Source organism: Adelges cooleyi, unplaced genomic scaffold (genome assembly GCF_023614345.1).
Source record: "Adelges cooleyi isolate 19-005CV unplaced genomic scaffold, UGA_ACOO_1.1 ACOO_flye_CR_arks_rails_tigmint_CR_PRNA_31, whole genome shotgun sequence".
Taxonomy (NCBI): Eukaryota; Metazoa; Arthropoda; class Insecta; order Hemiptera; family Adelgidae; genus Adelges; species Adelges cooleyi.
In genome coordinates, this window is record NW_026095981.1 from 1,483,385 (window position 1) to 1,507,437 (window position 24,053).

A 24,053-nucleotide genomic window follows, 5' to 3' on the forward strand; every position below is an offset into this window, starting at 1 on the left:
TACGAATAAGTGTATCTTTTTTAATCGAAGCATCGCCTTCGAAGTACTCTTCAAAATATGCCAAAATCGATCTATACACTAGTACTACTCTCAGCGGCATATATGAAGTGATTACTAACCTTAATGCGTCGAGCAATGCGTTCAACTTATTAGAATATAGTAAAAAATTGTTGTATGCCGTACTACTTTGAATAATTGTTTTTAGTTTCTCATAGGCTACAAAAACAATGACTTTATTCATGGTCAGCTGATATTTGCACAGGTATTTGGGGTTTATATTATTCTTGACAAAATCCACGATTTCCGGTAATCTCTTGATATGGCCATCCCACGAAACGTTGATGTCGAGCAACATTGATAAACTGTTATGTTTGGCCAAAGCCTTATCGAAAATGTTTTTCATTAACAAACTTTCAACTGTATAATCGTTTCTATCCTTTTGGGTTTCGGCAGTTTTGTATTTTTTCAAATTTTTTTCTGCGAGTTGGTTGACACATTCTAAGAGTCGTGTCTTGTCTTTATCGACCTTAAACGTGCTACAGTGTTCGGTTAACAGATTAAAAGTGGCATTTGTAAATTCTTCACGATTTGATGGCGTAGAACATCTATGTACCGTGTAATGTTCGATCAGGTTGATGATGAATCGATGAGATCGTTTCAACGTATCCAATTTAGAAACCACCCCGTCTATGTCCACAGATCCCTGTTCGGTAAGCGGTACTTTGCTATTGAGCAGATTACCGTTGCTGAAATATAGTTTCATTGCTAGAATTGAGTCAATTACGTTGCGATTGGCATTGTTGTATGGCCTAATCGAATCCAAAGACTTAACGATAGTACTCAACGAATGGTCGAGCTTTTCTCCTATCGATACGATAGATTTTACCATAGAGTTAAAACATGATTGCAATCGCTTGGACATGAGCAAATTATTTGCACCCAATGTTATTAATTCGCACTGCGATATGATATAATCATTTAATATAAAATGAACAACGACGACAAATGAAAACTGACAATTGTTCTGTTTTAACGATTTCAAGATTGGTTTTGCTTGCTCTAATTGTCCATTCTCTTCTTTTCCCATTAGTTTATATTTATATTCAGAAGTGTCATACTGCAAAAATCCCACCTCTTCGAATTCATAATCACACAAATTTGTATTTATCTCTCTAACAACTTTTACGTCAGATTCCATGGCTTTTATACCTTTCGTAAATCGTTCCAAAAGCGTGGTAAAACTTTCAACGGTTCTTGATTTTTGATACTTCCGTGAGTACTCAACTCTTTCCTTAATTTCAGTACTATTGATTTGCGAACCCGAAAAAATTGTGTTAAACGCTTTTTTGTTGTTTGTGTTAATTGTTCTTTGATACATCACGTTCCTCAATTTCACATGTAACAATCCGGGAAAATTCAAAATGTCTATGGCGTTGGTTACAATTCTATCTGTATGTGAATCAAGAGGTTTACCCGTCTTTTCGGATGAGTTTAATATGTCTCTAGTCAAATAAAAAACTGTCATAGCTATGCCCTGGAACACTATCGTTTGGCTTTTTGTCACGTTCTCTGAATGAATATCCTTCTTGTATTCTGAGTAATGACTACGTATACTGATAAAGTTGAGTCCATTGTCCAAACGTATGGTTCCTAATCTACTGAATAGGTCGTCGGGATTGAACCGAATTTCCGAAACTTTAGTCAAAAACAACGTTTCCGGCTTAAAGTATTCGCGTTTGAAGTGCGTTTCTGGTAAGCTGAATTGGTAGACAAGTTTGTTGTCACGAATGTCCATTTCGTCGGCTCGATCGCCATCGAATGCCTTCCAAGAACAATTGCAGACCGCAAACGACTCGATCAGGTATCGCGTGTACAACTTCATTTCAATGTACTTTTTGGCGAAGTTCAACTCGATTTTGTCTTGTGGTTGCGACGTGCCGTACGCGGATTTTTCTATTCTGATGCCATTCACAAAACAAGTAAACCGACATGGTCGCGTTCAATGCGTTTTTGTCGGCTCGTACGCCGAATGCTTTTGCAAAGTCCAACGGTGTGGTTAACATTTTTAAAGAAACCGCCAGCCACTGTTTGAGTTCATATTTAACGGCGTGCACACATCTGAGAAACCGGTTTAAAGCTATCCAATTTTTATCGGCATTTGCCGGTAATTCCTTTCGCATCTCCTCTACATTTAGCAAGTTCGTAATCCATCTTTTGTATGAATTGCATTATTTGCGAGCAACACAGCGCAGTAACAGACATGTCGGCTATAACTCGAATGTTGTCACTGTCAACACTCCATTCGGTTGGATTTGGGCCGAACATTTTACTAAGGGACGTGTTTTGGTTGTCTTTACGTATGTCGACATTCTTGAGAATGTCCAACCCGGGTATTTGAACCGATTCGCCGTCGATCATTACTACATCTTTTTTCGATAACATCATAGTTGGTATTGAACAAATAACGCTTAGTATAATTACCGGGGAAATATTCGAAGACGTCATTTTGGCAGGAAGACGGCTTGATTTTTTCTTTGTTAATTGATCTGCTATGTCGAATGCGTTTGAATAATGTGTTTAGTATAATCAATAAGAATACTCTTCGCCTAAAAACGAAAATTCATGTTACTTCGTGTTGTGTTCGACATAAATATTGATTTGAAATATTACTGTTTAAATAACTTGTCGACCAAACACTTGTCAATGTGTCATGCATAATATTATACGTTTTAGAAAAACAAGATAGCTACATATTGCATTTTTTAAATAAAAAATACATTTTCTGTAGAAAATGTTAGCGGCTGTAAAATTATAACAACTTACGTTTGACACAATTCACCTCACTCATTCAATTCATAGTCTGGAATTTAAAATTCTGGGCATATTACTACTATTGGAATTTGTTTAAATCAATTTGAAGAAAATTATAATTTTACCAATTACCGTGTCGATGGTTAAGAGGCACTTAATAACTGAAACTATTTTTAAGTAAAATACCACAGGAATTTTTTTTTTTTATACATGACACTACGCATATATACAGTGTTAATTTATTATATTTATATTTTCTCCTTAAGGACAAGTCACGTTATTTTAAAATATTTTACTTTAATTACTAGGTCATATAGAGCCAAAAAATTTCGTTCTAATAGAAAATATTTACTTTATATTCGGCTGAATTATATGTTTAGCTAATGGACCGATAAAAACGTCTTAAATAATGTAGACTTACAATTTTTTCCGGTTCTTAGACAACTTATCTGAAAGTACGGATTAAATCGGTAAAAAGAAGTAAGTCTAATGTGTTCAAGGTTTTTTTCTGATATGTTCTCACAACTGTTATTTCGTCATATAACGGCAGGCGAGTTTATGATGTTATACGTGTACATTGCCAAAAATTTAAAGACTCATTTTTTGTTTTCAATACGAGCAATTGAATATAATTTAAACATATGCCGTTTTTTATGCTGATGGTGTTCAATAATTGGTATTAGGTAAACGGGTTTAATACAGAAAAAAACCACTTAACCATCAAAATTATGACTACATATTTTTTTTTACATTAATAAATATAAATGAGACTTATTTCTTAAATCAATAGACATAAACCAACTGGGTTGTTTTCTTCCACAGCCGAGCAGTTTTATACGGTTGTGGATTTTTTTTTCGTTACCTGGTTAAAATGCATCTTCCACCCTGGAACTGTTCGATATTTTAATTTTTTTTTTATTATTATGTAAAATATAAAAACCGTGTTACAAGAAATATGAAACCCGTTTCTAAAAACATAATATAATAAGTCACTAACGACGAGAAAAAACAAAATACCTATGAATACAGTAATTTGTAAATTGTATTTATAATACAGATTGTATGCAGATTGTAGGTAATAAATTTAAAATTAAAAGAAATAAAGCTGTTAACTCGATAAAAGTGCGTGTATAAACTGGCTTAGTTAAAATGTGTTAGGTAACTTTTTATTGTAATTTGTATTCTGGTCAAGTGGCACTGCTGAAAGCCTTCCTATTCCTTCATTATTGAATATTGTCACTGTATCTAATCATCACACTTGCTGATTATACATATTTGTATAGATTGTAAATATAGAAAATTGTTTAATTTTAAAAAAAATAACTTTTTATTGAATTTATATTTGTAAAATATGTTATTCGCGTAACGTGCAGACAAAATTCAAACAATAAATGTATAATTATAATATAATTTTGGCCTAAGAGAAAAAATTCTAGAAAATCAATTTGTTTGTAGTTACTCAATCAATCGACCAGCTCCCGTTTATAGAAAAATATAAACTGTACCAAACACAAATGGTATATAAACTTATTTAATGTGTATACATTATACCGGGTGATTTTTTAACTATGGACCAGTCAACAACTTAGAAGATATTAGATTTTTTGTTTGAAATTATTTTATTGTTATTAGTTGGGACAAATTTAATATATATTTTTTTTCAACTATAACTCCGTCCCTTATATGTTAAAATCTTATAAACTTGAGTTTTCTTAATAGTAACGTACATATTTCATTAACTTTTTGAGTTAAGAATAATTTGCTGAATATTTTGACTGGTCGATAACCAGTTTTGGATAATTAGTTTACAAGTTATTCAATTTTAAAAGTTATGACGGGAGGGGAAGGCGGTTGAGTAATGCGCGCAGATAAAAACATCTCTACTCTCCACCCTTCCACCCGTCCTAATTTTTAAACTTGAAAACTAATTATCCAAAACTGGTTATCGACTGGTCCATAGTTAACCAATCACCCTGTATATAATAGATGTTCTTAAGATATAGAATAAATATCAAAGTCCTACATCTAAAAAATGAATAATAAAATAAATATATATTATTATATTATTAATTATTCATTTATTTTGAAATATTATTATATTTGAAATAACAATATAATAATATTCTGATTTTTTTGTTGTATAATATTATATTAGAAATGCATGAACTACTTTGTTATAAGATATTTAATACAGAACACTTTTAAACAATATACAATATTATTATAATGAAGTACAATTTTTTAATCTATCCCAACCTTAAACGCCCTCACCTCCGCCACCCCAACCAACGACCAAACGGTTTTGGTGTAAGAGTTTGCATAGGTAAAACAAACTTATTGCAAGAGTGTAATACTTACATTTTGGATTCATACTGTGTAAAAATTGAATAGTGTGGTTGTTTTTTAATTTTAAAAACCATAAGTATATTTTGTCAATAGAAAAAACTAACACACTAAAAAATAGTCACGAAACGTTTAGAAAGTTATTTTCCTAAAGGTTTTCCATTAAATTAATAACGATATTTTTTAGAATTGTCTCTGTTTGCGCAGTCACTGTAGTATGAATGTATTTGACATAAGGTTAGAAAAAAAAATGATTTTGAACAGTTTACAGTAAAATTGCATAGGTATAAAAACCGTTATGTGGAAGGTTTAATCTAGATTAACCTTTTATACTTTTTTTTTTTTAGTACAAAAAAATATTAACACAAAAATGAATTTTAAGTATTTTATTTTGTTATATGTAACGTGTTTTATAAATGCGATAAATTCTATCGAGGATGAGGTAATTATAGTTTTTTCAACGTTAAATTGTACATATTTATAAAACATTTTCATTACATAAGGTGCTCAGATGCCAAACCGATTAACTCCACTTTTTTTCAAATTGCGAATAATAGCATGGTTGGATTACAAAAGTGTATAATTTTCGGTGGCCAAGATCATTGAGTATATATTGTAATATAATATATTGCCAAGATAAATAACTCCGTAGTTGAATTGTTCACCACTAGAGTGCGCTAAGTACATTGGCAATTGTACTACATACATTGTTTCCAATAACTTTAACTGCCTGTCCTGGAAAATTTAATTTTATGGAGTTAATCAGTTTGGCTTTTGAGCGCCTCGCATAGCCTTCAGAAAACTAACATACATGGTATTTTACCTGAGTTAAATCGCTTAAGTATATTGATATCTTAAAAGTAACTTTAATAAATAAAAAATAATATACACGAAAGTAAGATATTCTGAACTTTGATAGCGAATGGTAAATAACTACTTTATTAATTGACTTAGACACTAAATAAATATAACGTCAATAAAATATATTTTGATTTATATTATTTTGTGATACTAAAGATCTTAATACGTTTTTTAATCGCAAAAAGATCTTTCACTAGTACAAATTACAATTAGTACATGTTAGATATAAACGTATAACCTTTCACCATTTGTAAAACTTTCAGTTACATTTAAATGAACTACCATCTAATAAATGTTGAGCAAAATATTCTTATTTTCGTTCGCTGTAATTAATAATAAAGACGTCGATGAAAAACTTAAAAAATGTTTAAACAAGTTATTTGCATAACGCTTAAAATATAATAACAAGAATTTTATGACACCAAAATCACCAATTTTTTAGAACTTCAAATAGACAACGGTTTTTTAATTTTGTCTTTTTATGTAAAATGGCCTAAAAAAATAATCGAATTCATTCGTAATTAAAAAAAGGTTGAATTTGAGCATCTTTCTGATGTAGTATTATTAAGTACACATTATTATGTAAAAAAAAATGAATAATGGTAACCCCCTAAAAAATGTTCTACCCCATTAAAAATATGTAAATAAAATAGAATTTCTGTTATTGCATGATAATATAGGAAATATATGCCTGTTTATATATGTTAATAAACAATATTAATACAAATTAAAACACTTACTCAGTAGTCGGTACTCCATGTTGATCCATTTTAGTTTAAAAAAATATATACATTATTTTTACACTAATATAGCTGAATAACTAAAATGTATAACATAAGTGCACATGCAAGTGCTTGCAATAAATTCAACAATCTGAATGAGCCTTACCTATTTTTATCTGCTCAGTACTTAATGATTATTACATATATAGGTATATTATATAGGCAACAAATAATAATGGATATGATCAATAATTACCATACTAAAGTTTTCTATTTTTGGCTAGCTAAAAGTTTAATTCCTCCCACTGTAGGTCGCAAGTAATCATGCTTATTTTGCTTGTAGATAGATCCGGCCCTGTGTATTAATACACGTATTTATAAATAATTATATCAAGTAGGCATATATTTTATTATTCAGAAACATGATAATCTCATTGTATTTTTTTGTTTTACCAATGTTAGGAAATAACCTATCTATGGAACGCAATAAAAGGTGTCGAAAAAGACTATATAAATTCGTCCGATTTATTTGAGTATTATAGGGTGGCAGAAGATGATTTTCAAGTCTTGACACTGAATTTCGGAACCGTATGTAAGAATGATAAAGGTAATGGTAATGCAGTTTTTAACACTTGATAACTTTAAAAGTGATTATATAGGTAAACTATTAACAATAACGCTCTAAAAGAGTTGTTTAGCTTCGATGCGGAGCTGAGAAGGTATTGTAGGTATTTAGATTTACAATGATGTGTAACATATTTTATATGAAAATATGTTCATTATATTGTTAACTACGATATACATAATACGGGTAACTATGGCAATACATTTTTATAGACAGACGATCAACCCTAATCGTACCCACCCTAGTATTAAAAATAAATACCCCAGTATTATTATTTTTAAGCACAATATAATTGTCATTAGATATAATGCTTTTACCGATATTTATACTTTTATCTGTGAATGGTCTAGTAGCTTCCTTACTTATGTTTTTACTACTACATATCTACTATTACTCATTTGCATATAATACTTTTTACTGTGCTTGGTTTGGACTGTATTGGTATGTACATACTAACCACAGATTCGCATCGAAACGTTGATTTAAAAGTATCACTTACAGTCATAACAATTCCTGTTGACCTGTGACCTCCCCCGTCCCCGCTGTAGGTACCTACTGGCATTATAATTTGGATTTTCCTAGGTAAAGAAGAAGCCATACTTAATTTAACCCAATTTACCGAGATCGCTATAAAAGGCTATATACCAAGATGGCCTACAGCTGTAAGTTTTATGTAATTATTATTATGTTAATCCTAATACAAATTGAGTGCACACAACGGTTATATAATTGCGTTAAAATTAGATTAATTATCTATTAATAAAAAAATACTGAAACTGTGAATGCTAAATTTTTGTTTAAAGTGTTGACTGGTCCTTATAACAAAATAAAAAATAATTATATAACAAAAAAAAACGGCTTGCTTGGTTAGCATTTGTTAGAAGATTAAAAAAAAAAAAAATATGTTTAGGTTTATTTAGAAGAATTTAAAAAAATTGCCTCAGAAGGACCACTAGGACTCCAAATTACATACAGCGACATGAAAACATCTAAGCTAAAATACAATGTAGATGATGAATATAGTCAATATTATACTTCGGAAGAAGTAGCTGATATTATGACTGATTTCGGAGTTTTTTTTGGTAAATGTGATTTTTAATAACTACATTTTATCATAGTAAAATCATATTAGGTATGTATATTCAGTTTTAGCTAATAAGAAATAATTGACTTTTAAATATACTAATATCAAAAGCCATAATTATGTTAAATGGTCAATGGTCTTGGATGCTGAGGTTTATTATTTCAATAAATAAATATAATAATAAAAAATGTTTAAAACGTAGTAAGAATGTTTCAAACTGTTGTTTATGGCCAATCATTTCACGATATTATTGAACAATTTTATAATTTGATGTTTCGGTTATGCTGTAAACAAATTTTTATTATTATTTATGTTATGTTTGTAATTTTTAGGAGGACAACGGGTACTATTTTTCTTTGAATTTATAAGAGCAGTGAACACTGACAGTCTTCTAGAACTTGACTTAAGACTTCGTCTTTGCGTGTTGAAATGCAAAGGAAGCGATAGCCTTCGGCCTTCCGTTGTCGCCATAACAATATAAATCCATTAGATTATATACTTCTATTGCTTGATATTATTCTAAATAAAATAAATAATAAGTATAGTTAAAGAATCATGTCTATCAAAACAATGATTTTATCCTTAGTGATAGACGATACAGTGAAATATTGATATATGTACATTTCAATACTTCCAAATAAAAAAATTATTGTTATTATTATTGTGATTGGTCAGTTATTAATTGTCCTACTTTTGTAGGACCATTGTACTTGTCCTATACTGTCCTTCCACCACCAAATGTTTATTAAAACGTATAGATACAGTCAAAACGAAACTAGGATCTTATAAATTAAAATTAGAGTTAGCAAAAAGAATTTTTTATAAATAAAAAAAAACAGAACACAAATTTAAAGTAATTTGTGAAGTGTGTGATCAAGATTGAAGTATAAAATTCCTGCTTGTCAATCGATGCGACAGGAGCTTATAAACACTATTTATAACATTAAAAGTATAAGTTGAAAAAGTTAAAATTTGACTATGTTATAAACAACAATTATAGGACAACACATACAATAATACAATATCACCTTTGAAAATAGTCATCATGGAAGAATATTATCGTATTTGATGAGTAGAAACTAAATTATTGTTATGGATAAACTAACCTACTATTTTGAAAGTCAGCAACTCTCTTTAAAACGTTTACACTGGAGAACGAGAAATAATTCAACTAAACGTGTATTATGATATTTATGTAATCTGTTAAAAAATACAATTAAAATAGATTTTCAAAAATGTTTTTAGTTCGATAAACACTAGTAATATTTAGAAAAATAGAAAAAAATAATGATAACGTATTGATATATTCAGCAACTCAGTGTTAAGGATGAAAAAATCATTAAAAACAATTTGAGAACTGCAAAATTGCAGTCATAAAATGAGATTTATAATGGTTTCTTACCAGCAGAATGCACGAATACGTGTCACTTGAGGTGTCCAATCTTGGCAAAAGATTTTCCACATACACTACAGTCACGCAGGCTCTTGTCGGCATGCACGCGTTCATGGCTTTTTAGGTTTTGAATTTGTGCAAACGATTTTTCACATACACTACATTTGAATGGTTTCTCTCCAGTATGCAAGCGGATATGATTCAAGCAGCTTTCATTCAGGGCAAACGATTTTTCACAGACATAGCATTTAAAGGGTTTCTCGCTTGTATGCGTACGCTCGTGCATTTTCAGTAGACATATAAATTTAAACAGATTTCACAACCAAAACGGCCATCTTTGTTTCTAGTTATATCCTTTGCTTTTGCTGTCCAGATGATGTTTCACTGGTGTTTTTTCAACCGAGTGCTTTAGATTTTTTTCCGACTCTTTCCACAATTCGTTAATACTACAAAAAAAAAAAAATAATTATGTTACATCATGTTGTATACCACATGTTTTTAATGACATAGAAATTCGTTCAATTTTGTTATATCCACTATTTTAGCTTTGATGAGTAGCTCTTAAGGTATTGTTTTTATATATAATAAATAACAGTGATAACAGGTGGCAGAATGTAGAGGTTATAGCTGTCTCTCCCTTGTTGAAATTTGATTTTAGGCCTAAATTTTAAATATAATAATTTGGTACAAAAAAAAAAAATGATAAGTATAGTGGATGTACAAAAATCTTGAAACTAAAGATGTTTGAAGGTTTGTTATTTATAGTTTACAATTAAAGAGAGAAAACCTTACAGTAGTCATAGGTATGATGCATTTACACAGTTCCAACAAATTTCACTAGTCGTCAGTTTCTGTTGATAATTTTTCTTCTTTTTTTGGTGTGATTTAACTTATAGACCAGCAGTAGAAGAACAAGCTTACTTAATCTCAGTTAATATTAACACAACGATACATTCTTTACACTTTAGACAAGTTTGAAATAAATTAGACTATTTATAAAAAAAGTTGTAGTGTGCCGTGTTTCTAGGTTGTTTTTATCAATTTTGAATTGGTGTAATTGTGAAACCAATACCTTAGAGGTCTGCATTGAAGTTAAAATTAGCAATATTAAACTATCTAGTTTGTCTAATTGTAATCAACTTGCTTTTAGCTTAACAACAAGTAACATAAAATATATCGGATGTATATTTTTTTTATCCGTGTTTATTTTCTACATCATTTTTTCCAGTTCTCACCAGGATAGTTGAATTCATATGAAGTAATTGTTTTGTGTAATGATCTAGGTACCTATATTCTTTAACTTAAAACGGTAAACTATATTTTGACCAAGATGTATACTTTGACTTAACTGAACTATTGGTTCGTTGCGTTGTTGCACGTTTTGTTTGACACTTAAAAACAATAGATATAACTCAGAAATAGTATAGAAAAACTAATACCAGCAAGATTCATGTTGTAACACAGAATAATTAAATATTTATTAAAGAATAAACTGTGGTAGTAATGATATGATGCTTGATAACGTTTCTGATTAGTTGATAAGATGGATTACTTACTACCGTGGTCATAGTTAATAAATAATAGATTAATAAGACAATATGGGCCCGGTTTTAAAAATTAAAAATATTCTACCCATGATTTAAGTAATATGTTATTTTATTAAATTTTATTTAAGCCATGGTTGTACCTTGGATCTCGAATTAATTACAGAAAATTAACGACGGAGAACATTGATGCGAGTTTGAATTTTGATTTCAATGAGTAAAAATGTAAATATCTTTTTGCTATTTATTGTACACTATGACATATCGCCATATTATAAATAATTAAAACAATTGAGATTACCTAGGTATACTTGATGTAGTTTTTTTTGTAATAGGTTTGGCGACAAACTTGTTAATTTTCTCCATAATGACATAAACTTCTGGTTACAACATAAAATAAACAATCTGCATTTTACGTAGCTATGTTTAGGGGAAAACAATTAGTGAAACAAACGTTGTCAATAAATGTTTCTCGACAAATTATTTACGAATTAAAAATTCTTAATATTGTACTTGTTTTAACTTTAATTCAGATTATGTCGAATACCCTAACCGAACTGCTAGTAGGATAGGAGGACTGTCATGTCAATGTAATACCTATGTTAATAGCGCCTACATGATGTTAAAAATAATTATAAAAATTGTCAAAATTATCAATTAAATCGATCAAAATTTGTATTAAACAGTGTTTAGAAAAAAAAATACAAATGTTAAAAAAAAAAATAACAAAACAATACAATATGTCCAATAATAATAATACATTAAAAATATAAATAAAACATGTCAAACAATCACTAAGAAGTCTGCAGGGTAAATACATATATTATATAAACCTTTAAGATTCTCATGCCGGTGGACCGCATTTGTGTTTTTTGAGGTGGGGTTGTTGAGAAAATGTCTTTGAGCATATATCACATTTATAAGGCTTTTCTCCAGTATGCACGCGTTTGTGTATAATGAGGTTTTTTCTTTGAGAACATGTTTTTGAGCACACGTCGCATTTATAAGGTTTTTCGCCAGTATGCATGCGTACGTGTCGTGTTAAGTTGGATTTTTGAGAAAATGACATTAAACACAAATTACATTTATAAGGCATTTCACCAGTGTGCAAGCGTTTGTGTATTCTGAGGTTAGAGTTCTGAGCAAAAAGCTTAAAGCAAACGTCACATTTATAAGGCTTTTCTCCAGTGTGTACGCGTTTATGTATTATAAGTGTTTCATTATGTTTAAAAGACATTAGGCATACATCACATTTGTAGGGCTTTTGGTCAGTGTGCACGCGTTTGTGCGTTGTGAGGGACGAATTTTGATTAAAAGACCTGAGACACACATCACATTTATAGGGCTTCTCTCCAGTGTGCAACAGTTTGTGTTGTGCGACGTGGCTTTTTCGAGAAAATGACGTTAAGCATATATCGCATTTGTAGGGCTTTTCTCCAGTGTGCACTCGTTCGTGTTGTCTGAGTTTTGAGCTTGTAGAAAATGACTTTAAGCATACAACACACTTGAAGGGATTTTCCCCAGTGTGTATGCGTTTGTGATTTGTGAGTTTTGAGTTTTCAGAGAATGACTTTAAGCATACAACACATTTGTAGGGTTTTTCTCCAGTGTGTACACGTTTGTGGGTTGTGAGGTTGGATTGTACAGAAAAGGACTTTGAACACAAATCACAGCTGTAGGGCTTTTCACCGGTGTGCATGCGTATATGTCGTGTTAAGAAAGACGCATTAGAAAATAACTTTGAGCATATAACACATTTGAAGGGCTTCTCTCCAGTGTGCACGCGTTTGTGTTTAGTGAGTCCTGATTTTGAACTAAACGACTTTGAGCACAAGTCACATTTGTGGGGCTTTTCTCCAGTGTGCACTCGTTTGTGTGATGTTAAGGAAGAAGTATCAGAAAATGACTTTAAGCATATAACACATTTGAAGGGCTTCTCTCCAGTGTGCACGCGTTTGTGTTTAGTGAGAGAGGAACTTAAAGAAAATGATTTAAGGCAAACATTACATTTGTAAGGCTTTTCACCTGTGTGCACGCGCATGTGTTTTACGAGGTCGGCTTTATCAGAAACTGATTTTAAACAAACATCGCATTTGTAGGGTTTTTCTCCAGTGTGCAAACGTTTGTGTATTGTGAGTGTGGATGTGTGAGAAAATGACTTCGAGCACACATAACATTTGTAGGGCTTTTCTCCAGTGTGCACACGTTCGTGTATTTTGAGATAGTATTTTTTAGGAAACGACTTTGAACACACTTCACATTTATAGGACGGACTGATGTTAATTGGTTTACGAGAACAGTGTTTGTTCGTAGAACTTTTGTGGGATTTCATGATATGTAAAGTTATTTGCGTTTTAGTGGTATACGACATTTGACATAAATAACATTGGAATAACCGACCGCTTGTTAAACTGCTATAATTCGATGCTGTTTGTTTATTGTAATCTGTTTCAATCCTTGATTCGAAATAACAATCATCAGTTTTATTCGCCTCATTTCTCGTACATTTGTTCCTACAACAAAATATTATTGAAAAATAATTAACAATGGCGAAATAAAAAAATTAATTAATCTCATAATTCTATATTATTACTATACAGTCTTATTTGATTTTTGAACTAAACAAACGGACTGATAATACAAGTCCAGCTTCATAAATGTGAGTCATCCAGTTGTTGGATGTTGATACAATATTTTTGTAATTTTAATGGGAAAATGTTATGTTTTCAAGAAAACTCTTTTATTCCTTTATGTATAAGAATAAAACTTTTTCTCAAATTCGAAATCAGTTCTATAACTTATATAAATTATAGAACATAAATTGTTGGACCTCAAATTAGACAGTATGTAAATAATGTGTGACTTTAAGAACAATCAATTGGTATTTTCATTTTAAGTTGAGAACAAATGATAAGTTAATATATTAAAAAGAACACTTAGCCTTACATAAAAGTATTTTCAACGACTTGTTTTCCAGTGCTTTTCTGGTTTGACAATTGTGCACTATGTGAATGTGTGATGTGTCGGGCAATTTTCCTTTTTGTAGAAAATGACATTTTGCATATATCGCACTCAAATGACTGTATCTCCTCCAAACTGTAATTTGATGTTTGTACATCCAAAAGAACATTTTTTTCAATTTCAATCACAGACTCGAAGCAAAGTCCATTTACTAGGTCAACTTCGACTTTCACTATTTTTTCATTGCAAATTTCTCCGACACTAGAAACAAAAAATATATGTTTTTTAAAACTAAAAATGTAATAAAGAATATCTCCTATGAATTTTAGCATATAATTATGTACTAGCTACTACCAGTGGAATAAAAGGTTTGTTAAAATTATTATTTACAAAAAAAAACTGGTATAAGCAACAGCTAACTCCAAAAATATGACCATTTATTGATATTAGGAGGTGTTACTACGCACGTTTCGGTTAGTTAGGTCAATAGCCGTATTCTTTTATTTTTTTTTATTTATTTAATATTTATATTTTAACTAAATCTGTGCAACTATATATGTTTCTTTCTTCCATTTCTACGAATTTGTGTCCCGTCAATGGAAGTACTTATTGTTGCTTGTAAAAATGTAACGCTTCAGTGCCAAATTTTTTCAATACTGAAATACCTATACCGGGTGATTGGTTAACTATGGACCACTCAATATCTTAGAAGATATTAGACTTTTTTAATTATTTTTTTTTTGTACTATTATAGTTATTAGGTGGGACAAATTTAATGTATTTTTAAAAATTTTAACACCATCCCTTATGCGTTAAAACCATATCAACTTTAGATTTTTAAATGGTAACCCCCAATTTTTTTTTGATGATCGTGTTTATTTTTTTTAAATTTAATTTTAGGCGTAAAAACTAGCTAAATCGATTGAGTAGTTAACGAGCTACACAGTTTTAAAATTAAAGGGAGTGTAAAAAATAAATTAAATATCTTGGAGACGCTAACATATTATGTGACTACTCTCTGTTATTATTTATTGACAATTAACTTTGACAATAGCTATTGTAGCGTTTAAAAATCATAACCGTACCAAACACTATTTACTTTAGGTAAATAATTCACCGATAGTAAATAATAATGATAACCGCTATATCGACTGACAAATATACCACCACTACACACTTTTACATTTATTTTGTAAAATAGTAGGTATGTTTTATTTTTTATCAATATCTTGTGTATATTTTTCCAGCATTTAGCAATTATTTGTTTTGGTTAATTTGACACATTTTGTTTATTCATGCGATTTGTACGTCTTAATTTCATAGTATATTATAATAATATAGTATCATAACTTACTAGAGTCTAGATCTAGGAACTTGTCAACATTTATTGTGTTTTAAATAATAACATTGATATTAAATATCCATAATCAATGTGAATACCAAGATGGAGTTTTGCTCAAGTGACAAGTCTATAAAACCTAAAACCTTACTTATAAAATGTATGCACATTAAATATCAAAATTAAAGGTACTTATAATAATAATATGTTATTTAAAATAAATATTATTATAATTTGAATTATGCTTGATGATTTTTTAATTAAAACTTTTATTTTTACAGTATTATGTCTTTGTTCTGAGAAACTTATAAATGTGTAGTTTTGTGTTTTAACATATTGGTATCTGAATTCAAAGAAAAAATATAAAAATTTTTATGATAAAATTGAATCTTCAATCATCGTTTACTGAATCAATAATAGGTAAGATAATGTATTTATTGATATAGGTGTATTGTATAAGTACATTTTTTTATTAGAAAAATATAATTAATCTTTTTTTATTATTCATGAACATATAAAATGTTGTACATAATACATTTTTTGGATTACTTATGTTTATCATACTTAATATGTTTAATTATAATGTGTTACTTAAAAATTAACGTTTAACTTAAAAATTATCATACTTGTATAATTATAAAAAATATATGTGTATACTGATATTTGTTGCTTAACCATATGATTATTTAAGTATCTAAGAAACTTATTTAATTTATTTTAATTATATGTTTCAGTATGTTCAATATTAATATGGACTATCTCAACTTAAATTGATATTTGTTATTGTCTACAACTACACTACTACCAACGTCAAATTTGGTGTATTATATTATTGTAGTCAATCAGTCTAAACTAATTCCATCAATACATTGTCGAATGTTGTGGTATTTAATTTTCAGTAAATTTATAAGTGTTTTATTTTAAGGTAAAATATATAAGATCATCAGCTTGCAATAATTTAGTTAATTTCTATGAATTCATCACTAACAATTTATTATTATTATTATTTTTTTTTTAGTTACTGTGGCACACTATTGCAGATAACAGTTTTCCATTAAGTCAGTAAGAAGAATAAGATGGATTCACAAGTTCAAATTAAATATTAGACAACTATATATATTTATTTATTCAGCTAAAAATGTAATTCAATAAAATAATTTAAAAGTACTTTATCATTTTAAAAGTGACATAAAGTTTTTAAACTCTAAGTATTTAAACACACATATACTTAACATATCTATAATTATTATACATTATTTATTAATTATTAATGATGAATTCTTTATTTAATATTAATTTAATCTAAAATGCTGCTGAGAATGTTAATATTTCTAAAATATGTTATTGTCTTAATCCAAATCTTGAAATTATTTTCATGATGGCATAGTTTTGGCATTAGCTATTACAGAATTTATTGACAATTTTCTAGTGGTTTACGATTAAGTTTTTATAAGTAATAAAGTAAATAAAATTATAAAACACAAAATAGAAAGAAAAAAAATGTTAACTTTTGGATTAAGTGTAAAAAAGTAAATTGAATGAATATACTTATAAATATTTTTTAACTTAAATATGTAAATGGAGATGGATTTCTTCTAGTGGGAAATCATCAAACAAACTTTACCGCCCTAGGTAACTTCCTATAACTACATCACTATATACAGCAATATGTTGTACCTCTATTATTTACAAGTTAATTATAGATATGTTAATTTTATTTAGTCTTAGTTTTTTAATATGATTTAGCAAATAAAAATGTTTATTCGTATCTTATAAGCGTATTATTTATCTTGTTACTTGTTTTTTTATTTTACTATTATCATAATAAACATAACATAATATAGTATTTAAATGTTTGTTAGTAATATTATTATTAAATTTTATGCTTATGACTGTTAAAAAAGCCGTACAAAAACAAAAAAAATTGTACTTTATCATTCACTCTAAATTTTTGCTTATACCTCGTACAACGAGAAAAACAACCATTTATTAAATAAGAAATATACTTTTACTGTTCATATGAACACATTAAGATAAGTAAGAATAGTCAATACTATGAAATATATACAGTATAGGCTTAAGGTGGTAATATAATAAAGAGTTAATAAATAAATACAGCTTTTAATAATTAAAAATACTGAACTAGAAATAGTTAAAATTGACGCGTTACAACTTTAAGTTATAAAAATGAAAATTTATTTTACTGCACAAGTATTGGATGAACGTATTTCTAATGGAATCCTTTGTTATCTAAACATTTTAATAAACACAATAGATGCCTTATAAAGATGTTGTTTGACATCTTATGTACCTATCATAAACCAGTTCGAACAAAAATGCTAAAATAGTTTCTGTACATATTAAGTTTAGTTTTTGTTTATTTCTGTATATATTCTGTACATATTATCTATTAACTGTATGTAATACAATATTATACTAAAAAAACAAAAAATTAAATGTTATTTATTAGTTTTTTTAAAAATATTTTCACTAACAGAATTAATAATTTGACTAGTTAAGACACCAGTACAAGTAATACTTATTAAGACCAAGACGCTAAATATTTAAAGTAAAACCCAAGACGCTAAATAACCATAATAATTGAAAAATTAGAATAATGAACTTTTTGATTAGTTTTCAAGTAGTCGTATTTTTATAATAATTTGTTCTGTGTTGATATTAATCTACGCTAGTAACGAATTGTTTTGGTAGAACCACGGTATATACTCTATATAAGACCGTGATTAGACCACGGTAACCTATGGTTGAAATTGAAAAAAAAAAACTATTTACTAGGGCTTATAATATTGTTTGTTAACAGCAGCTAATGCCTAATATTCAATACGTACAGGTACACCGCACCGCTAGGAACACTACAGAAAAAACAGATAAGAAGACATTACCCATATAATATTATTATAGATTTATTATTAGTTCGTTTTCATTGTGACCGACGACCGTCAACTATTAACTTTAATCTACAACCGTATCGTTAATCAATCTTATTTTGTGAAACGTGAGATCCGGCGATAAACAATTTTTTTCTTTAGTTGTAAAACTTATAAAAGCATCTCATATAAGCTAATATTATAATATTGTAGTACTAAGCTATAACTTTGAAAGTACTTGTCTGATTTAGATAGTTTTTACGCCTAAAATTAAATTTAAAAAAAATAAACACGATCATCAAAAAAAAATTGGGGGTTACCATTTAAAAATCTAAAGTTGATATGGTTTTAACGCATAAGGGATGGTGTTAAAATTTTGAAAAATACATTAAATTTGTCCCACCTATTAACTATAATAGTATAAAAAAAAAAAAATTAAAAAAGTCTAATATCTTCTAAGATATTGAGTGGTCCATAGTTAACCAATCACCCGGTATATTATATTGTATAGATTAAATAACTAGGAAAATGGGACAGATAATTAAAAAAGTAAACATCTGAAAAATCCCGTTTGTAAATTGCTATTATGATAAATAGCAATTTCTTAAATAACTATAATAAAGGACGCCATTTAAATTAAATGTAATTTCTCTAACAAAATAAAACTATATTATAAGTATGTTGCATATTTGGTACAAAGGGTCACTGATAGTTTAGTCCAAAATGTTGTAACATTATCATATAATTTATCTACTAATTAATACTATTATTTTATACATAAGTTTAGCCACACAACAAAAAAAACACACGTTCACCACATTTATTAGATAAGAAATTAAGTATATAAACTAAAATCTATAAATAAAAAAGCAATAATTATTACTAGCTGGAAATCTATATGCTTTTGCAAAATATAATATGTAAATTCTGTAATATTACATACTGGCAAATAGTATGGAAAAGTAAACATTAAGCATTTTAATAGTATAACATAAACCGAACCACAAATAAAAACTGTATTATGGTTTGGTCCAAGTATGCCCAAAATCGAACAGATCTCTATCAGACCATCCTGTTATTAACACACCACATTATAATGTAACAGTAACTGTTTTGTATCAGAAAGTACTACTTTTTTTCAAATTTAAGGAAAATTACAAACGCGTTATTTATCATGGAATTCCTACCGCTATATTAATTATATTATTATTATTTTTCAACAAAATGTATTTAAAATATTTTAATTAAAAAATGACATTACTTATATGTGTTTTGGTTGATATTTTTTTGAGGGTTGTTGTGGGTTGTCAGACAATTCTTGTAAGTTTTTTCAATGTTATTCGGTTTTGTTTTTTTCACTAAGGATCCGGTAAATTGCTCGTTTAATTCATCATTTTCTTCCTCTATTTTGATCACAGTCCCGCAGTTATAATTATCCATTATAATTATAATTCTTAGCTAGTTCTTCACTTCTTTAACTCTGGAACACAAATCATATTTTTAAAAATAAGTATAAGTGAACTAAACTGACAATGCAAGTACATAATGAAAGATAATCTCCAGTTGTCTAGATTCTATATACACGCATAGTAAGCTAAATATTACATACCTATTACACCATTTGTACGTAAAAATATTAAATATCATGTGTCCGGTGTGTGAGGTTAAAATAAGTGTTGTCCAAGTACAGGCTATAATGATATAATAATCTGTGGTCAAAGTTCAAACTCAAAGTCAAGCAAGGTTGAATTAAAGTATAAAAAAAAGGACAATAGACGTGTTGCTATGATGCTTGGTAACGTTTCGGTTTAATTGATAAGATGGACTGCTACTGTGGTCATAGTAATTAATAAATAATATTAGTTTATAACAAGGCGTAAAACAGTTTGATAATAATAGGGATTGCATGCAGTCTGTTTTTAAGGAGTTTTGTATAGGCAATAATTCAGAACAAAAGAGGTTTTGATAAATTTCAACCACGACAGGTAATTAAATTACTAGTTAATTTGTAAAGCATCAAGGTATTTTTTTTTTTTTTTGAATAATTTTTTAAAAGAGTTAAAGTCATTTTGGCTTATTTTAGACCAAAAAGCTAGACAAAAATTTGATTAATTTGGATTAATTTGATTAATTAGTTTTTTGGCTACTCTACCTATCTTATTCAAAAATTTAGTTTCTTGTAAGTAATTGAATTAATTAAATTTGCAAATTTTTCAATATTAAAACCCAATTTTTTTACAAAAAAAAAGAAAGATCAAAAATCTACTCATATATCTTTACAGAATTTAAATGAACCATCCTAAGAAGTCGAAATTTTGTCTGGTGTCTTTATCTAAAATTTCAAAAAAAACACAGACCGTTGATTTAAAATTTCAACGCAATTCAAATCATGTCATGTAAACAAGTCTTTAAAACGGTTTAGAAAGTTTCTAAACCGTTTTTATAAATCATAACGCTGGCACTTTATTGTAATTTATAAAAAATTAAAACCTTTTTAAACGGATATAATAAGTAGGAAGTAAAACGTTTTAATGCTAACATATAAACATACTAAATAGTATAGCTGTCACAGTTATCCCGTACAACGTGTGCAACAGGTGATAACACCAGACCATAAGATTAAAATGTGATCTATAGAAAATAATTTAAATGCGTTGAAAAATGTAGATATCTATTTATTAATTATTTTATAAAAATAAACAAATAAAACAATGTAATCAAATGATAATGTTACCAAGTACATACCAACAGCTATGATGAGACAGCAGCACCCTAGCCAAGCTCCGTTCTCAACAACAAGTATAAATTAGACTCTTGATTTAAAGGTTTTCATTATTTATGTAGAAACGCGCCAATGTCCAATAACACTTAAAATAAATTAGAGCCACGTTGGTCAAGACATAGGACAAATATCATAGTCACTTAAATGAAAATAACGATGTAGTGCACAACCACAGATATATACAACAACATTAGTTATAATATATTACATCTATGTGCACAATTAAAAGATAGTAAATATTCAACGAGTATGAAGTTAGGAATAAATGAGCCAGCAATATTTTGATAACAGAAATTGTTATGGCATAGTTTCTAAGTTCATAATCATTGCGTTGTTGTGTGTTGTCTCTAATCACCTCAAAGAGCCACTCGACAAACAGCCACTCGAAGGGGTACCAACATATACAATATTTATAAAAAATGCACGATTATTATTCGTGTATGTTGTGCGGCTAGTATTGTTTATTTAAAGGGGAAAACTTGTACATTTCATAATTAATGCAAAAGGCTTGGAATATTTTTAATTCACTGTGTGACCCGTCTCCTGTGTTAGTTTCTTACATTTACTTTTGACTTACTTTTACTTATAATAATAATGATAATTAATATACAACAAAAAGTTGTAAGACCACTATCAAATATAATGACTTATAAAATTGATATTATATATCATAGACCTTTAAAAAAAATAACTTCATTAAAATTTTATTTAAGTACGTTGTCGAATTCTTTTCGATTTAAACATTTAAAAATACAGTTTTGAGTTTTTTTTATTTAAGTTATAATCAAATCAGTTTTTATTAGTGAAATTTATATTAAAAAAAAACCAAAAGTATGTAAAACAATATTTACAATATTATATAATAGTGATAATTTACCAACAATAAATTGTCTCTTGAGTTTGTAAAAAAAAAATGTTTTTCAAATCATACTTACAAGTTTTATAATAAGTAAAACAGAATGTTCATTGATAAAATTTCAATGAAATTATACTTTTTTTTTAAATTATTTAATATCGATGTATTATACCTACTATTTAAAACAATACATCGTGAATACCTCATACGAAACTAATCGATACCCGACAATAAAATTAAATACATTTACTTAAATACTTTACAACTTCCAAAAACACAATAATAAATTATAGTTCAATATTATTTTATTTTGTATTATATATTTTCATATCTATGTATTAGTTATCATGTTAGGTATAAATATATATATGCCAAAAATAATAATTCTGAAAAAATATTATTCGAAAAAATTTAGAACCGAACACATATATTAACCGAAAATATAATAGCCGAAAAATATTTAAGTCAAGACACAGTGATAGTTTTTATAAATTGTTTTTCCAATATCTACTGTTTTTTTTTTTAATTAGTATAACTCAGTACATTTTTAAGACACGCGGTTCTAACTATTGGCGTTTAAAATAATATGAAAAGACTTTCGAGATCGATTATAGCTATAGTAAAGTTTTTACTTATTAAAAAAAAAAAGTTGTGTTTACTTAGTATACCTTACGTTTTTTCTAGAATGGGGCACATAAAATTTACTTAAAAATCTGTAGTGAAGCTTTGTTTTATTGGGGAAAACCAAACTAAAGGGGGGAATTACGATGTTACGGTAGTAGGTTTGTAGGTTGCAATGAGTAAGGGTGAATTAACAATCCACAGCTGGTATCTGAAATATATTTGCATTATGGTGTTGGTTTTTTTTTTGTCTGCATAGACTGCTACTTTTTTAGGGGTGCAATTTTTTTTGTTTTTTTAGCCGTAACTATAAGACCTATTAGTTGAAAACATTTTTCAGGAGTAAGAACTCATAATATTATGTATCCATTATGTATTAGACGAATAAAAAAATTCGAGAGTACATTTTTTTTTGTAATTGCCGGAAAACTGTTTTTCGCAGATGTTAAATGTTTAAAAAAAAAACGTATTAAATCATGCCAATATTTTAACGGATACTATTTAGAGTGGTGCCGGTAAGTTTTGAGTGCTCAAGCATAAGTTTAAGGTTTTAATGACATTTTTTAAAAGTGATTTTATCACATTCAGTCAGTTCGGTCCAACTAACGTCCCGACCCCAATTTTAATGGTTTTTTTCCCTAGTGAATATCCGTCGATAGCTATACTTGGTTAGGTTACTATTTGTTTTACTGACTATTACAGGCAGTAGTCGTACAATACTATAATAATACAATATCTATGTGCGCAAATGGTATGTTAATAGTGTATCCATCCGATAACATTTACAAGTTTCGACGATTTACTATGACCTTTGGATTTTCAACGTGTAAAAAGTAACACTAAGATGTGCAAAAGAAACCAAAAAAAAAAAATTGGAAATTCAAACATTGATAATTTTATACATTGTTTTTGTCGTTAGTTCGACGTTTTTTTCTGCTTAAAATGTATGAATAGTTATCGATGGAAAAAAAAATTACTCAGACATTCTCATGTGTGCACAAGTGCCGAAATTTTATGTTTTTTTGAAAATATTTTCGATTTATTATAACCTTAGCATTTTCAATATAAAATGTGCTATCAACAAAATCGCACATGGAAAAACCGAAATTTTGACAACCCCCTACCCCCCTGCGAGGAAGGTTGACATATTTTTGGTGCATTTTTAAGATTTAAGAACTGATAAATAGTCTGAAGATAGGTCTAACAAACAACATAAAACATCA

General features: G+C 28.5%; 1 protein-coding gene across 3 annotated transcripts; it reads right to left on the bottom strand.

Annotated features, from left to right (window-relative positions):
* Positions 1-12,106: 12,106 nt before the first annotated feature.
* LOC126839866 (zinc finger protein 665-like) lies at positions 12,107-21,570 on the bottom strand. 3 transcript variants are annotated; one of them, XM_050575288.1, is made up of 4 exons: positions 20,114-20,174; positions 19,833-20,051; positions 14,330-14,605; positions 12,107-13,896 (listed from the first exon to the last, which is right to left on the bottom strand). In XM_050575288.1, the coding sequence occupies exons 2-4, from the start codon at positions 20,009-20,011 to the stop codon at positions 12,228-12,230; spliced, it is 2,124 nt and encodes a 707-aa protein (XP_050431245.1). In that variant the 5' UTR covers positions 20,012-20,051; positions 20,114-20,174; the 3' UTR covers positions 12,107-12,227. The 3 variants fall into 3 exon arrangements, with proteins under 3 accessions (XP_050431245.1, XP_050431243.1, XP_050431244.1); XM_050575286.1 differs by lacking the exon at positions 20,114-20,174 and adding an exon at positions 21,317-21,570 and having other exon boundaries at positions 12,108-13,896; XM_050575287.1 differs by lacking the exon at positions 20,114-20,174 and adding an exon at positions 20,181-20,346 and having other exon boundaries at positions 12,108-13,896.
* Positions 21,571-24,053: the final 2,483 nt, after the last annotated feature.